Source organism: Canis lupus, chromosome X (assembly GCF_011100685.1).
Source record: "Canis lupus familiaris isolate Mischka breed German Shepherd chromosome X, alternate assembly UU_Cfam_GSD_1.0, whole genome shotgun sequence".
Classification (NCBI taxonomy): Eukaryota; Metazoa; Chordata; class Mammalia; order Carnivora; family Canidae; genus Canis; species Canis lupus.
Window position 1 is genome coordinate 77876223 of NC_049260.1, and position 18548 is coordinate 77894770.

The 18548-nt window shown below is 42.1% G+C and overlaps 1 protein-coding gene across 1 annotated transcript; it reads left to right on the forward strand.

Annotated features, from left to right (window-relative positions):
• Positions 1–908: 908 nt before the first annotated feature.
• Positions 909–16594, forward strand: LOC119878079 (late histone H2B.L4-like). The gene is made up of 2 exons (XM_038587973.1): positions 909–1400; positions 16517–16594. The coding sequence occupies exons 1-2, from the start codon at positions 1009–1011 to the stop codon at positions 16548–16550; spliced, it is 426 nt and encodes a 141-aa protein (XP_038443901.1). The 5' UTR covers positions 909–1008; the 3' UTR covers positions 16551–16594.
• Positions 16595–18548: the final 1954 nt, after the last annotated feature.

The window sequence follows — 18548 nt, forward strand, 5'->3', positions numbered from 1 at the left end:
ACCTTAAGGTTCACAGGGCACCAGGCATTTTCAGCAGATCCACAGCCAACTACCCCAATCTCATATCCTCACCTCTTGCTTTGTGCAGAAAACATGGGGAAATAAGATTCAGCTCTGGGATATCCCATTCTGCAGGTCCTTCCCTATAGCATTTACAAAGTAGCACCACGAGTCATCTGTGCGTGACTATCATAAATAAATAAAAAAAAGGGGGGGGAAGGTGCTCAAGAAGTGCTACATCCTGTTATACATTCGTTAACTATTTAAACACAGGTGTCATTTTCTTCCTTGTCTCCCTATGTGCTCCTGTGTTTCTATCACCACCACTTTACCTTTGCTGCCATTTTAAGGGGTATACACATTGACTCTGGGTCTCCAGAGCATCCTGGTTTCTAGCGCATCCTGATCCAATGGCACTTACTGCTTATCAGAAATAAGGTGATGATGTGGAATATGAAGTATTCTGATAAAAACACGACTCTTCTAAGATCTGTTACTATTTTTTTATTTTATTTTATTTATGATAGGCACACAGTGAAAGAGAGAGAGGCAGAGACACAGGCAGAGGGAGAAGCAGGCTCCATGCACCGGAAACCCGACGTGGGATTCGATCCCGGGTCTCCAGGATCACGCCCTGGGCCAAAGGCAGGCGCTAAACCGCTGCGCCACCCAGGGATCCCAAGATCTGTTACTATTTTGATGTTGAAAAACAGCAGACAAAATGCACAATGAAATGGAATGGTTGAAAGTTTTTCTGACCGAGGTACCAAGAAGTTTAGAGGACACTGGATTCCCTCTCTAATTGTCTGATGTGATGTCAAACTCGAGGGCATGCAATCATAAGTGACACAGCCTGGCATAGAACCCCACTTCCCTGTATTGTATTTTGTCCAATCAGATACAGAGGTTGCCTGTGACGTCAGGAAATGCAGCGACTATAAAGGGGCCAGTGCCCCTCAGCAGCCGCCATTGTCCGTCCTTCTGAGCTGTTGGGAGGGTGAGCCCCACATGGCTGAGCCTGGCTGTGAGACCTCTTCGGAGGAATGCCTGGGCACTAAAGAGCCCAGGGAAGCCGAACCAGAGACCCCGAAGAGGAAGAAGCCAAGGCGTCAATGCCACCGTCGCTGCCGGCGCAGCCGCTCAGACAGTTTCGCCATCTACTTCCCCAGGGTTCTGAAGCAGGTTGACGAGGGTCTGAGCCTCTCACAGAAGGCTGTGAGCATCATGGATTCGTTCGTTAAGGACATCTTCGAGCGCATCGCTGACGAGGCCTCTCGCCTGGCCCGCTCCACCAAGCGCTCCACCATCACCTCCAGGGAGATCCAGACCGCCGTACGCCTGCTGCTGCCGGGGGAGATTGGCAAGTACGCGGTGTCTGAGGCCACCAAGGCCCTCATGAGGTACACCTTTAGCAAGTGAGCTGCCTCAGGACCACCTCACAAACCAAAGGCTCTTTTCAGAGCCACCTCACTTGGCAGAAAAAGACCTGTAGCTCTAAAAAGTGGGACAAACTCTAGTTTTTGTTCTTGTGGCATTCTGCAGATATTTAAAGTATTTTTTACCATGAACAAAACATGATCAACTCTCCTTTAAAATATATTTGAGTGCCGTTTATTCCTTGGACAATTGTGAACTCTCCTTAACCATGCTGCATTTCTTGGCTTTCCCCAACAGTCATTTCTGTTAGATATTTCTGTAGGTCAGGCTCAATGGGGTTTTTTTTCCAGTTGTAATGATGTTTACCCTTTTCTCTCTCATTTTCTCATGAGCCTATGGTGAGTTTCCCAGAGGCTCATAATCAGTGATACGGCAAGAGATAAAGTGCAGAAACTGATATAAGAATCCATCTGACTTCTGTTAGGTGAATTATTGAGGAGATTTTTAAAATCTGAAACGTCTCTCTCTTCTATGCTTTTTTTTTATTTTTATTTATTTTTTTTTCCTCTATGCTTTTTTAGAAAAATTTTTTCATATGCACTTATAATTTATGTTAACATGATGTAATTATGTTAAAATAAAATACATAATTTTATTACAATTTTAAATGGATCCTGCAATAAATTTCTTTAAATTTCTGTTATAATGTTTTGTACAGCGAATATTGGCAGATATGATTGACATAATAGCTTCAGCAGTTCCTGTTTACTTTTAGGAGTGTAAGGTTTCCCAAGACAAAGCTTTTCTAGATATTTACTCATTTGCAGTGCAATCAGATTAACAAAACTATTTAGGCCCTTTTTTAGTGTTTGAATCTTCTTAAAATTTAATTTCCAAATATTCACAAATACTTTTAAATCGTAATGCTGATTAAAAGCTTTCTTTTCATTTGCTGGCTCTAATAAGAATGATAGTAGCATTTCATCAGCAAAGGTGATATTAAGATTTTGTTTGAAATCTATGTGCTCAGAACAACAATTTTAGTTTTCTAAGCCATTTAAGGTAACTTACTAGGTATCAAAAGCGCCCTCTTGGTAGCTTTAGCAGCCATTGAGAACACTATTTTCTCTTGATTTATTTAAGTAAATTATAGCATTTCCAATATTAAAATTTCCTTAGATTTGTGTAAGGGAACCCCTTAATTGGAGGCACTTTGAAGTATCAGAGATACGTATTGTGTGATTTGTTTCCTGATGTTTAGGCCTACCTTCCTTGATTGGAAGTGATCTGAAAGCTGTAAATTAATCTGAGCTCTTTCATTACTCCCAATTTTATTGGCATTCATGTCTCTTTCTTAACCTGATAGAAATGCAGGCCGTACACAACTTGCCCTACTTCATTCTCCAACTCATTCCTCTTTCTTAAAAAGATGTTGTTGTCACAATACCCGAGTGATTGATTTTGCATCTTCTCACAATAAGGGCTCCAAGATCCCTGACTAAAATGAAGAGTTTCAATGTGCTGCCTGGGGTTTTCTGTTCTAACTACCTTTAGAAGGTGCTCAAACAGGTTCACCCTGATAACAGTTCTGTAAGTATGACCATAATGTGACCTGCTATTAGTCATATTCTCCATCATTGAGTAAACTGGTTTTGAGAGCACTCAGCAGATTCAATTTTTTGTTTTTCAAAATCACATGAGTTTGTGAAATAAGAGTATGCTCAGTGGAAGTACCTCTTTTTATTGGCAGTCTACTGATGATAAATCAAAGTCAACCTACTGGGTTGTTCTTTCTCTTCACCCTTTCATTGTATGCATACTCTAGAATTTTCATTTTTGCCCAAATGTCCTGTAATTGAATTAGGTTCAACTGGATTTCAAAAGTTGTTTGCTTTTAGGTTTTTTTCCTCACATTATTTTACATTCTTGTCATATTTTAAAATTCACATGTGAATTACTGTTTAACTGATCTTCATGTTCAATGCCTATTCGAAATTTTTAATACAGTCGTTTTAGGATCTTATTTTCCTTTGCTTGCTACTTCTGCATTGAGGTCTTCCTGACCACCTAATCTAGTACTGCTCTCTCCCCCATTATGTATGTGTGTGTATATACTTAGTTCTTTGTAGAATTATTTGGTTCAGATATCCGTTTCCTTAACTATTATCTTTAATTCACACTGGATAGTGAACTTCCTGATATGAGAGTCCTTGTCTCATTTGCTGTCATATATCAGGAGTAAGAACCATATTTGGCACTTGTTACAATCATGTCACAGGTACGTAGTTGAAGACAATTAACCAGACTGTGGAGACAAAGGCCAGGGTTGGGCAAATGAGCTGACTTCCTGTGCCATGTGGGAGGAAATGATACAGCCTAAATTTACGGAGTGCTTGTTACATTTGTCGTGCTGAGCATTTTACTTCCGTCATCTCATTTAATGCTCACAACAACCCTATGAGGTGGATAATACTATCATTCCCTTTTTACAGATGAGAAAACACAGGCTCAGAGAACTTCCCTAACGCCACACAACTGGTAAATATTACTATTTACCAGCTGCGATTTGTACCCAGGTGGGTCTGACTTCAAAGCATATCAAATGTGCTGCCAGCAGACACCCCTCAGCTATCAGCCCTCTTTGAGGATACTTTGGTTCAAGACAGATGTCTCACCAAAGAGTTCAATAGAAAAGATGGACTTCTCAACCAATGAAGCTAAGAAAACTGGATATTCGTATGCAAAAGAAGGAGTTTGGATTCTGACCTAGCACCATATACAAAAATTAACTCAAAATAGATCAAAGACCTAAATGTAAGAGCTGACAATGGGGGATCCCTGGGTGGCTTAGCGGTTTAGCGCCTGCCTTCAGCCCAGGGCATGGTCCTGGAGTCCCAGGATCAAATCCCACATCAGACTCCCTGTATGGAGCCTCCTTCTCTCACTGCCTGTGTCTCTGTCTCTCACTCTCTGTCTCTCTGTTTCTCATGAATAAATAAAATCTTTAAAAAAAAAGCTAATAAAATGAAAATCCTAAACATAAAAAAAAAAGGCCATATCATGCCAACAGAAATGGATACTTAGGATGTTTCCATATCTTGGCTATGGTAAATAATGCTGCAATGAACATGGTGGTGCCCGTTCATTGTACCCATTTTCTTCAGATAAATACCCAGTAGTGGAATTACTAGATGATTATATGGTACTTTTATTTTTAGTTTTTTGAGGAGCCTCCATGCTGTTTTCTACAGTGGTTGCACCAATTTACATCCCATACATTATATTACCAACAGTGCATGAGACTTCCTTTTTCTCTCCATCCTCACAAGCATTTGTTATTCCTTGTCTTTTTAATTATAGCCATTCTAACAGGTGCGAAGTTGTACCTTGTTGTGGCTTTGATTTGTATTTCCCTGATTAGTGATATGGAAGGCCTTTTCATGTACCTGTTGGGCATCTGTATGTCTTCTTTGGAAAATTGTCTGTCTATTCAGATCATTTGCCCAGTTTTTAATCAAGTTGTTTGATTTTTCTTTTTTCTGCCTTTGAGTTTTTGGAATTCATTATATATTTTAGATATTAACCCTTTATCACATACATGATTTGCAAATATTTTCTCCCACTCGGTAGGTTGGCTTTTCATTTTGCTGAGGATTTCCTTTGCTGTGCAGAAGCTTTTTAGTTTGATGTAGCCCCATTTGTTTATATTTGCTTTTGTTATCCTTCCTCTTGGTGTCAGATCCAAAAACTCAATCAATCAATCAATCAATCAATCAATCTCCAAGACTGATGTCAAGGAGCTTAGCACCTATGATTGCTTCCAAGCGTTTTATGGTTTTGGGTCTTGCATTCAGTCTTTAGCCTGTGGTGTAAGACAGTGATCCCGTTCTATTCTTTTGCATGTGGCTGTCCAGTTTTCCCAACACCATTTATTGAAGAGACTGTTCTTTCCCCTGTTGTATATTCTTGGCTCTTTTTGTAAATTAATTGACTGTATATGTCTGTGTTTATTTCTGAGCTCTCTAGTCTCATCTGTTGATCTATGCATCTGTTTTTATGCCAATACCATACTGTTTTGATTGTTATAGCTTTGTAAAATAGTTCAAAATCAGGGAGTATGAGGCTTCCTGCCTTGTTCTTCTTCCTCAAGACTGTTTTGGTTACTTGGGGTTTTTTTTTTTGGGGGGGGGTGTTTTTTTGTGGTTCCATACAAATTTTAGGATTGTTTCTTCTATTCTTGTGAAAAATGCCATTGAATTTCAGTAGGGATTGCACTGATCTCTAGATTGCTTTGGGTAGGATGAACATTTAATAATACCAATTCTTCCCCTCCCTGAGTATGGAATATCTTTCCATTTATTTGCATCTGTTCAATCTCTTTCATCATTGTCTTATAGTTTTCAGTGTACAGATCTTTCACTTCCTCAGTTAAATTTAGTCTCAGTTATCTTCTTCTTTCTGATACAATTGTAAACGGATTGGTTTCTTAATTTCTCTTTCTTATAGGTTGTTAGCAGTGTGCAGAAATGCAACAGAGTTTTGAATTTTGATTTTGTTTCCTGCAGCTTTACTGAATCCATTTATTGGTTCTAACTGTCTTTTGGTGGAGTCTCCAGGGCTTTCTAGAAGTAATATTATGTCATCTGCGAATAGTGACAGTTCTACTTCTTCCCTTACAACTTGAATGCCTTTTCATTTCTTCTCCGTGGTTGTTTTGTTTTGTTTTGTTTTGTTTTGCCTAAATGGTCTGGCTAGGACTTCCAATAGTATGTTGAATAAAAGTGGCAAAAGTGGGCGTCCTTGTCTTGTTTCTGATCTCAGAGCAATAGCTTTCAGCTTTTCACCATTGAGTCAGCTCGTCACACATGGCCTTTACTATGTTGAGGTGTGTCCTCTCCATTCCCACTTCTTGAGATTTTTTTTTTAAATGAGAGTCGAATATTGAATTTTGTTAAATACTTTTTCTGCATCTACTAAGATGATTCTATGATTTTATCCTGTGTCTTGTTAATGCAGTGTATCACAATTATTGATTTGCATATGTTGAGCCATCCTTGCAACACAGGGATGAATCCCCCTTGATCTATGTTGAGCCATACTTGCAACACAGGGATGAATCCCCCTTGATCATGGTGGATGATTTATTTTTAATGTGCTGTTGAATTCAGTTTGCTCATGTTTTTTTCTTTTTTTTTTGAGAATATTTTCATCTGTATTCATCAGGGATATTAGTCTGTCAATTTCTTTTCTTGTAGCGTTCTTACCTGGCTTTTGTGTCATAGTAATGCTGGCCTTGTAAAATGAGTTTGGGAGTATTCCTTCCTCTCCAATTTTTGGGAAGAATTTGTGATGTATTGGTGCTAGTTCTTTCTTTCTTTCTTTCTTTCTTTCTTTCTTTCTTTCTTTCTTTCTTTCTTTCTTTCTTTTTTTTGGTGCTAGTTCTTTAAATGTTTGGTAGAAGTCACCAGTGAAATAATATGTTCTTGGGATTTTCTGTTTTGGCAGGTTTTAAGTAATGATTCAATCTCCGTACTTGATATTAGCCTGTCAGATTCTCTGTTTCTTCATGACACAGTCTTGGTGGATTGTGTGTTTTAGGAATACATCCATTTCTTTTAGGTTATCCATTTGTTGGCATATAACCATTTGTAGTAATCTCTCGTGGTCCTTTGTATTTCCGTGGTGTCAGTTGTAATGTCCCCTCTTTCACTGCTGGTTTTATTTGAGTCTTCTCTCTGTTTTCCTGAGGTAACCTAGCTGAAGTTTCATCACTTTTATTTATCTTTCCAAATCACCAGTTCTTAGTTTCATTAATCTTGTCTATCATTTTTTCTGGTGTCTGGCACATTTATTTCCACTCGGATCTTTGTTACTTCCTCCCTTCTGCTGACGTTGTGCTTAGTTTGTTCTTCTTTTTCTAGCTCCTTGAGGTGAAAATTTAGGTTGAGATCATTCTTGTTTCTTAATGTAGGTGTTTGTCACTGTAAATTTCCCTCTTAAAACAAAACATATAGGTTGCTGCAAAAGCAGTTCTGATATGCTATGCTTCCATTTGCATTTGTGTCTGGATTTCCCCTTTTGGTTTCTTCTTTGACCCAAGTGTTATCCAGAAGCATGTTGTTTAATCTCCACATACTGGTGAATTTTCTACCTTTTTGCCTGCTAGTGATACCTTGTTTCATACTCTTGCAGTCAAAAAAGATAGTATGATTTTAATGCTCTTAAATTTGCTAAGACTTGTTTTGTGATCTATCTTGGTGAATGTTCCATGCGCACTTGAGAAGAACGTGTATTCTGCTGCTGCCAGATGAAATGTTCTATATATGTCTGTTGAGTCCGTTTTGTCTAAAGTATGGCTCAAGTGCAGTGCTTCCTTGTTGATGTTCTTGTCTGGAAGATCCATGCAATATTGAAAGTGGGGTGCTGGAGTCTCCCTGTATTATCCTATTGCTGTTTATTTCTCCTTTCAGTTTTTTAAGTATTTGCTTAATATATTTAGGTGCTCCAGTGTTGAGTGCATATTTATGATTGTTACATCTTCCTGAAGAATTGACCCCCCTCATCATTACCTAACGACCATCTCTATCTCTCGTTACCATTTTAGCTTAAAGTCTATTTTGCTCGACATTAGTATAGCTAACCCCACTCTCTTTGGTTTCCACCTGCATGGAATAGCTTTTGTCATCCCTTCACTTTGGATCTATGTATGTCCTCAGAGCTGAGGTGAGTCCCTCGTAGGCAGCACATAGTTTGATCTTGCTTTTTGTCCACTAAACCACTCTATGCCCTTTGATTGGTGGATTCAATCCATTAAGAGAGTAATTATTGATAAGACTTACTAATGTCGCCTTATTACTGGTTTCTTGGCTGTTCTCTAGTTCCACTTTTCACTATTCCTTTCTTGATGCCCTCCTTTGTAAATGGAATATTTTTCGTAGTGGTATGCTTTGATTACTTTCTCTTTATCTTTTGTGTATCTAGGTAGTTTTTACTTTTTGGCTCCCATGAGGTTTACACACAACATCCTGTAGGTATGACAGTCTATTTTATGCTGACAGCTTAACTTTGATGACATACCAAAACTCTATCCTATTATTCCCCACCCAAATTTACTGTTTTTACATCATTGTTTATATTTTGTGTGTGTGTGTGTGTGTGTGTGTCCGTTAACAAATTGTTTTCAATACCTTTGTCTCTTATTCTTTATTTTAAAGTTACCTAGTCAGCACATCACCACGTTACAGTCTTAGGGTATTCTGAGTCTGACTGTATGCTTACCTTTAACAGCGTGTTGTGTATTTTCATATGTTTTGGTGTTACCAATTAGTTTCAGCTTGAAGAACTCCTTTCAGCATTTCTTGTGACATAGGGTTAGTCACAACGAGTTCCCTCAGCTCTCGTTTACTAGGGAAAGTCTTTATTTCACCTTCAATTTGGAAGGGCAGCATCGCTGGGTAAAGAACTCTTGGTTGGCAATTTCTTTCTTTTAGCAGTTTAAATATATCATCCCATTCTCTCCCGGCCTTTAAGGTCCCTCCCAAAAAACCCACTGATAGCCTTATGGAGCTTCCCTTGTATGAGAGAAAAATTGTTTTCTGTTGCTGCTTTTAAAACTCTCTCTTCGATTTTTGTTTTGTTTTGTTTTGTTTTTTTAAAGATTTTATTTATTTATTCATGAGAGACACAGAGAGAGACAGAGACACAGGCAGAGGGAGAAACAGGCTCCATGCAGGAAGCCTGACGTGGGACTCGATATTCGGTCTCCAGGATCACGCCCTGGGCCGAAGGCGGTGCTAAACCACTGAGCCACCCAGCCTGCCCTTCGATTTTGGTTTTAGACAATTTTATTGGTATGTGTTTTGGTGAAGCATGTTTTGGATTGTAATTTTGAGGTGACCTATTAGCTTCATGAACTTAGATGTCCACATCTTTGGGGAGTTTTCAGCCATTATTTCTTTAAATAAGTTTGTAATCCTTTGTCCTTCTCTTCTCCTTCTGGGGGTGGCAGTAATTCATACATTATTGCTTTTTGATGGTGTCCCTAAACTCACATAGGCTTTCTTGATTCCTTTTCACCGTTCTTTTTTTCCTTTTGCTCTTCTAATTGTATAATTTCAATAGATAATGTCTTTTAGCTCACTGATTCTCCCTTCTGCTTGTTCAAGTCTGGTGTTGAAGTTCTCTATTGAATTATTCAGTTGCTTGTATTCTTCAGCTCTGAAATTTCAGGTTGGTCCTTTTTTATGTTTTCTGACACTTTGTTGAGCTTCTCATTTTGTTCTTGTATTGTTTTCCTGATATCATTAATTTGCTTATCTGTGTTCTCTTATAACCCTCTGAGCATTTGTAGAACAATTTTTTTTTGTGAATTCTTTGTCAGAAAATTCCTGGATCTCCATTTCTTTGGGGCCCACTACTGGAGGTTTGCTGTGTTCCTTTGGTGAACACGTTTCCCTGATTCTCGGATCACTGTTGCCTTGTGTAGGTATCTATGCATTTCAAGGAGCAGTCACCTCTTCCAGACTTTATGGAGTGATTCTGCAGTGTGGATGTGCAGCACACTGGGCTGTGCTATGACCCTGCATCTACTGGTGCAGGGCACTAAGGGCAGGGGCACACGGCAGCAGTGGGTCCAAGGAGGCTGTAATGTCTCTTCAGTTCAGGCCACTGAGGTCCACAGTATCAACAACCGTGTGTATGTTGGTGAGCATGGTGGAGAGAATGCAGTGGCTGCAAGGGCTGTTGGGCTCCTGAGTGGTGACTCCAGGACCCATAGCTAGGGACCAGGGCAGGCAGTAATGGTGGCCAGAGCCAGTGGTGTACACATACTCTGCTGTGAGGGCCTAGTGCAGGTGTCTATGTGGCAGCAGTGGTCACCTGCAGACACACTTGTGGTGATGGGGGTCAGGGTGGGTAACAGAGGCCAAGGCCATCTATGCACTCACTGGAATCTGTGGGGGACCTGGGTGCCAGTGTGCTCTCCTATGGCTTCACACTCTACCCATAGGTATGCAGACTGCAGTGGAGTACAGTGATGGGGGTAAGGCTGGGGGTCATGCAGGTCCACAACCAGAGGAACCAGCCACCTGTGGGCATGGTGGTGTCAGCCAGTGACAGGAGGTAGAGCCTGATCTGAGCCCACAGACAGCTACAGGGGGCCCTGGATGATGGTGTGCTCTTGTACAGCTGCACTTTCTTCCCCTAGGCATGCATATGGACTTGAAAGCCAGTGATGGGAATCAGGCTAGGGCTTCACAGGTTCACAGCTGCGGGGACTATCTATAGGTGAGTGTGGTGTTGCTGGCCAGGGACAAATGACTGGGCCTGATACAGACTCACAAGGACATCAGGGGGCCCTAGGTGTCAGTATGCTGTCCTGTGGCCACACGATCTTTCCCCTGTGCCTATGCAGTATAGTGAGGGCCAGTGGTGAGAGTCCTGCTGGAGTGAAGCTGGAGATGCTATCTATAGGTGGGCATGGTGTTGCAGGCCAGTGACAGAAGGCTGAGCATGCTTTCCATAAGCAGCTGTTGCTGGGGGCCTGGCTGTCAGAGAATTCACCCATCACTGCACACTCTCCTCTGTGTGTGTACCCGCTGTAGCAGATGCAAATGATAGGATCAGGCCATGGCTAGAGGGGCTATCTGTGCCCCCAAGTGCAGGCAAGCTGGTGCGTCAGCCCAGGGTACTTAAGCTGGTGTCTTGCTCTTGCACACCTACGAGAAAACCGGATTGGCTGTAAGCTTAACTCCTGGGTCTTGGTGGAGGTAGGAAGGGACCAGGGTGGCTGGTGTTCTACACCTGTGCAGCCACAGAGTATTTGAATGGTTACTCATGTGGGTCCTGGCTCTGGAAGGGTGTGGTTTTGGTAGGGGTGTTGGCAGGAGGGTGGTCTGGGGCCTGGGGGTGGGTACTGAGGAATGGCTGGCTCTAGGAAACTTAAATACTTCTAGGACCATTGTCAGGATCTATGCACCCAGGCAGTGACTTCATCGTTGGTGGAAGCTGCTGAGTTGTATGCCACAAAATTCTCTGTAAACTGAAATCACTCCTGCTGCATATGTGTTGATAATAGCCTCTGCTTTTATTCCTTCTTCCTAGTCAAGTCTTTGCTGTTATGAGTGGGGTGAAACTGAAGCTAGACCTTCATGCAGTGCCAGGACAGTCTAGACAAGTTGTTCACTCACTCTACTTTTTCCTTCCCTAGTAAGAGGAATTCTTACTAGTTGGGAAATTTTTTTTCCTGGTCCAGAACAATGCTGGCTTGAGGGATGGAATGATGCAGGGAGAAGGATGTTGTCTTCCTTCACTTCTTGTGCAATTATGCTTTGCTTGTTTGTTTGCTTGACACTATTGCTAGAGCCTCCTAAGTGGAATGTAGAGGTCTCCCAGACTGTTTTTGTTCATGGACCACCATCTAATCATTGATGCTGTCAAGGAATGGGGAAGTGGAGACTCCCACATCCCTATTTTTCTCCAAAGTCTGAGAAACTTCCTGTCATAAAAGGGGAATAATATTCATGAGGCCAGTCCAGTTATTATACTCAGCAAGTAATTATGCACATGATTTTTCTTAAACATAATTCCCAGTGATGTGTGACAATACACCTGGGTAAGCACCAAAGACACCTAAAGCAATATGGTCCCTATCTAACTACATCTCCCATGGGTTAACATTGTTCACCATTGCCTCTGCAGGAATATCACTCCTCTGCTGGAGTGAAGCTGGAGGTACTATCTTACCTCCCCTAAGAGGAGGGTAGGTACCTAATTGACAGCTTTCAGGATTTCAGGATTTAAAGGCCTCTTTAGTGCCCTGCATACCTAACTCCATCTCAATTATGGTTACCTTAAGACTTTAACTCAGAAGTAAAGACATTTAAGAAAAATGATAACTCAGTACTTATACCCACTGAACACCATATGAAAGGAGATTTTAAAGAATGTAACTTAGAAGATGGAAAATGATCTGAGATGCCAGAGGAATGATAATAGAATGAATTGGCAAATAGAAGTAAATGAAATATCGATGGCATAAAATATTTATAATGATTATGGCGACTTAAAGCAAAAAGTTAACAAGACGGAACTAAATACAGTATTACGAATCACTTGGATGATGGGTTGTGTCCAAGGAGAGCACCTCATAGCAATACAGGAAGCATTCCACCATCACCTCCAGGGAGATCCAGAGAGCCATATGTCAGTGGCCGCCTGGGGAGACTGCCAAGCACACTGTGTCTGAGGCCACCAAGGCCGTCATCCGGTGCACCAGACACCAATGAGCTGCCTCAGGACCGCCTGACCACACCGCAAAGCAAAGGCAAGAGCCTTTTCTTTTCAGAGCTACCTCACTTGGCAGGAAAAGACCTGAAGCTCTCCAGAGTGCAGTCTACTCTAGTGTTTGGATCTTTGTCATTTTGTCGATCTTTATAAATTCTTAGTGTGAAAGAAATGTTTAAAAAAAAACAGTATCAGCTCGACTTTCTATGTCTTTAGTGCTATTGGCTATGATTTTTCTTAACCATACTGCATTTCATCACTTTGCTAAATGGTCATTTCTATTAGGTATTTCCCTAGGTTAGCCTCTTCAGGGATCTTAATGGTCAAAACTATTTCCAAAATAATTTTATTTACCTCACCTATTCTTATTCTCCTACCTGTGTCCAATAGTGTCATCCGGAGATTTTTGTTTTTTCAAAATGTGTGGTATAGCAACAATTTAAGTGCAATACCAGATATAACAATCACACTTACCCCATTCACACCCCTTTAGTATATCCCATTATCTGAATTCAAATAACATAAAAGGGGACCCAAACAATGTGCCAAAAACTCAATCAAACAACCTAGAATCGTGAAGGCATAGAGTAACTCCAGATTTCCAACATGTTGCATTCCAACATAACGGAACGTGGAAGAGTGGTAGTTTTATTGGAATAATTTTGATTCCACATTAGTGCATCATTTCTTATAAGCGGTAAATGTGATTGACTTAGGATGTGCTACAAATACTCTGATGCTCTGGAATCAATGTGCCCGACCTTTATTTATCTTTAAGGATTTTATTTATTTATTCGTGAGAGACACACAGAGAGAGGCAGAGACACAGACAAAGGGAGAAACAGTCTCCTCACAGGGAGCCCCCTGTGGGACTCTATCCCCGGACACAGGATCACGCCCTGAGCAGAAGGCAGATGGCTGAACTACCCAGGCATCCCATTGTGTGCCCCTCTTTTATAATCACAGCAACGGTAAGGTGGAGATGAGGACTACTATGGAATAAAAAGTATTGCAAAAGGGTGCCTAGGTGGCTCAGTCTGTTAAGCATCTGGCTCTTGATTTTGGCTCAGGTCATGATCTCAGGTTTTGTGAAATACAGCCAGACTTCGGGCTACACGCTGGGTGTAGAGCCTACTTGAAATCTCTCCCTCGCTCTCTGCTCCTCCCCCTTCTCTCCTACTCTCTCCCTCTCCAGAAAATTTTCATGTTGGAAATCTAGAGGTACTCAACGGCTTCCTGTGGAATGTTTAGAGGTCCTTCTGGCAGCCCTCATGGGAAACTTAGAGGCTGCCTGATTCCCGCTCTGACTGAGGAGATGCCAAGCTCGAAGGTGTGCCACGAGATCTGACAAGACCTGGCTGAATGACCCGCTCACTTCCTGGCTTTGCCTTTTGTCCAATCAGAGAGGAGCTTCCGGTGACATCGGGCCATACAGTGGCTATAAAAGAGCCCTGGCCCTTCAGCTGCTGCCAGTGCGCTTCCTTCTGAGCTATCGGGGAGGTGAGCCCCACATGGCTGAGCCTGGCTGTGAGACCTCTTGGGAGGAAAGCCTGGTTACGGAGGAGCCAGGCGGCAGCCTATCAGGAGAGCCCTCAGCAGGAGCAGCCGAGGCGCCAATGCCGTTACCGCCGCTGCCGCCGTCACCACCGCCACCGCTGCAGTCACCACCGCCACCACCACCAACTCCGCCGCCGGGTCCGCTGCTCAGGCAGTTTCGCCACCTATTTCCCAGGGTTCTGAAGAAGGTTCATGAGGGCCTGAGCCTCTCGCAGAAGGCCCTGAGAGTCACAGATTCGTTCATTAATGACATCTTCGAGCGCATCATCGACGAGGCCTCTCGCCTGGCCCACTCCACCATCACCTCCAGGGAGATCCAGACCGCCATGCATCTGCTGCTGCCAGGGGGGATTGGCAAGCATGTCGTGTCTGAGGCCTCCGAGGCCTTCATCTGGTACGCCAGACGCCAATGAACAGACGCCAATGAACAGCTGACCCTCTGACCACCCCACAAAACAAAGGCTCTTTTCAGAGCTACCTCACTTGTCGGGGAAAGACCTGTAGCTCCCCACAACGCCACCTACTCCAGCGTTTGGCCCTATGCCATGCTGCCCATCCTTAAAGCACGTTCACCGTGGGCAGAACATGACAAAATGTTGTCAAGTCCACTTTAATATACGTGTGTGGTGTGGACCGTTAGGATTTCCTTGGCCGGGTTGCATTTTGTCACTTTCCTAAATGGCCCGTTCCTTCAGGCCAGCCTCTTCTGGTATCTTTTTGGTCACAGCTGTGTGTCCACAGTGATTTGACTTGCCTTAAGTATTCTCCTTCTCCCTCTTGTGTCGAGTGGTATCATCAAGAGATTTGTTTGAGTTTGTGATACAGCAATGAGTGAAGTGCTGTAGCAGATCCCGAACTGACACATAGCGCATTCACACTCCCCCAACAGAGCCTCTCGTCCAAATTCAACTACACACATACAAGAGGACCCAAACACTGTGCCGAAAACTCAATCAAACGACCTCGAATCGTGGCCTACTCGAGCTCCCCACCTTGGGAAAGGCCGATTTTACTGCACTCACATTTATCTGATTCCGTTCCTTGGTAGCCTATACTCTTGCACTTTTGACCCCAAATCTTCCTGAACCACGACTACGCATGGCTGATGGGATCGTCCAATGAGAGCAGCTGTGCTCCCAGCCGCTGCTAGCAGCAGCCAATCAGCAACTGGCAGCACATGATCCGTGGCCATTGGCCCAAAGGGTGGTGGGGTGACCAGGGCTGAACCAATAACAGCCTTCCTCGGACACCCAGCCTGGAGATTGAAGGGGGAAGGTGGCATGATTGTCTGCCTGGGGGTTTCTGGTCAAGCTCTTGCTTTGAACCAGTGTGGTTGGAGTATAAACATCCAGATGTCACGGTGGGACAAGTCCCTATCGTTTTTTGCATCCAGATAGGCAGAGGCTGTTTGGAAATTAAGGGAACTAAGATGATTCCTTCCTCTACCTCAAGTGATCTGATGGGTCGGAGGACTTAGGATAATGGTAATGCGCTTTACTACCCACTGTGTTTTTTCCTTCTTGCACGGGCTCTCCACCACCACCCCTTTTTTTCCTTTTCCTATAGGTACATGCTGAATTTCAAAGCAGTTCGTGATTATCCAAGTACGTTTTATTTCATTGATTCCTAGCTTCCTATATCTGTGGAGAGAAAACCCACGCGGGGCGGGGGGGACAGAATTCAATCCTTTGAAATGTGTTAGGAGTTGCATTAAAACTCACGATTTCATCAAGTTTGCTATGTGTTCCGTGTGAACTTTTAAAATAAATTCTAAATGACCTTTTATTTGAATGTAGAAACCTGTAAAGAATGTTACTCTGCACCTAGCAGTGAGACATAAGCTGGGTAAACTATGGAAATACAACTTTTTCTGGCGCCCACTAAAAGACAGAATAAGCCAAAGGTATTTGGAGCGGGGACACAAAGTGCTTGCTTCATAAATCCCAAGAAAAGCTACCACAAAATATAGTGCAAATAAATTCTCGTGGGTGGTACCTAGAAATTTCCATATACAGCGGGAAGAAAATTTTAGAAGCCAAAGGTTCTTTGCGGAGCCGTTGCCTTTTCAGAAAAGAACTGTGGACCATTTAGAAAAAGAAAACTGCATTTCAACAAGTCTAATTTCTATCATGCTTATTGCTGTTCACAATCCATGTGTCAATATGACATGCAGATGTTTTTCAAAGTTATTCATGCATATTGGCCTCATACACGTTGTATTATGTAAACAGTTATTTAAGAACCTGGATTCATTAGGATTGTGTGTGTGTATGTGTGTGGTTTTCATTTGTAATTTCAGAAATCAAATGGGAGTGCTAGTAAAACAACATTAAAATGCACCATAATTGGGCTGTGGATGGGACACTTGGAGTGGAAGTGTGAGAGACACACATGAAATCTGGGAAGGAGAAAGGAAAATGCCATTTGATGTTGAAGTCCAGAGTGGGAATTGACTACATCTGATTATTCCTATGAGTGAGTAATTGAGGAGAAAGGCACCTAGTGACTAATCATGATGTAATGCTGTGGTTACTGAGATGAAATAAAAGAATGGCTACTGCCTCACTAACAAATTATAGCAACAACATGGGGGGAAATAGCATTAATAGGACAGGCATACCCAAATCAAACTTTTTCAATGGTATTCATATTATTAAGTTCTTTGAAAAGCCATAAGCAAGGACCCAAACTCAGTACATAAATGTCTAAATCCAAAAATTCAAAAAACAACACCTATTCAGGACCCCTCCCAACTAAAGCTGCCACTGTTAACCCATTCAGATTTATCTGACTTTGTTCTTTTCAGGCTATAAACTTTTGTTCTTGAAAAGTCAGAACTTAATTACTTACAACACTACAGGTCTTATGGAGCGTCCAATCAGTGCAGCCCCACGCTTCTGAATCAGCCTCTGATGGACCTGCAGCCTCTGACCCACAGCCATTGGCTCTATATATGAGGCAGTGTCTCAAGATGAGCCAATACGTGTCTTCCTTGGTTATTCCACATGGGAAATTGAGGAAGAAGCATCTGCGATTCTTTCTTTTTTTTTTTTAATGAGCTCAACGTGTTTATTATTCAATTCAGCAGACATAAAGCCACTCTGTCTGATTGCTGTTGAGGTTTTTATTTTATTTTTTTATTTTATTTTTTTATTTTTTATTTTTTTTAAATTTATTTTTTATTGGTGTTCAATTTACTAACATACAGAATAACACCCAGTGCCCGTCACCCATTCACTCCCACCCCCCGCCCTCCTCCCCTTCCACCACCCCTAGTTCGTTTCCCAGAGTTAGCAGTCTTTACGTTCTGTCTCCCTTTCTGACACTTCCCACACATTTCTTCTCCCTTCCCTTATATTCCCTTTCACTATTATTTATATTCCCCAAATGAATGAGAACATATAATGTTTGTCCTTCTCCGACTGACTTACTTCACTCAGCATAATACCCTCCAGTTCCATCCACGTTGAAGCAAATGGTGGGTATTTGTCATTTCTAATAGCTGAGTAATATTCCATTGTATACATAAACCACATCTTCTTTATCCATTCATCTTTCGTTGGACACCGAGGCTCCTTCCACAGTGTGGCTATCGTGGCCATTGCTGCTATAAACATCGGGGTGCAGGTGTCCCGACGTTTCATTGCATTTGTATCTTTGGGGTAAATCCCCAATAGTGCAATTGCTGGGTCGTAGGGCAGGTCTATTTTTAACTCTTTGAGGAACCTCCACACAGTTTTCCAGAGTGGCTGCACCAGTTCACATTCCCACCAACAGTGTAAGAGGGTTCCCTTTTCTCCGCATCCTCTCCAACATTTGTTGTTTCCTGCCTTGTTAATTTTCCCCATTCTCACTGGTGTGAGGTGGTATCTCATTGTAGTTTTGATTTGTATTTCCCTGATGGCAAGTGATGCAGAGCATTTTCCCATGTGCATGTTGGCCATGTCTATGTCTTCCTCTGAGATTTCTGTTCATGTCTTTTGCCCATTTCATGATTGGATTGTTTGTTTCTTTGGTGTTGAGTTTAAGAAGTTCTTTATAGATCTTGGAAACTAGCCCTTTATCTGATACGTCATTTGCAAATATCTTCTCCCATTCTGTAGGTTGTCTTTGAGTTTTGTTGACTGTATCCTTTGCTGTGCAAAAGCTTCTTATCTTGATGAAGTCCCAATAGTTCATTTTTGCTTTGGTTTCTTTTGCCTTCGTGGATGTATCTTGCAAGAAGTTACTATGGCCGAGTTCAAAAAGGGTGTTGCCTGTGTTCTTCTCTAGGATTTTGATGGAATCTTGTCTCATATTTAGATCTTTCATCCATTTTGAGTTTATCTTTG

Bases quoted from the DNA above. Each gene is read 5' to 3' on its own strand.
- LOC119878079 (XM_038587973.1), top strand. From the start codon at position 1,009: ATGGCTGAGCCTGGCTGTGAGACCTCTTCGGAGGAATGCCTGGGCACT. The intron at 1,401-16,516 runs GTACACCTTTAG...TTGTAATTTCAG, and splicing joins GCCACCAAGGCCCTCATGAG to AAATCAAATGGGAGTGCTAG.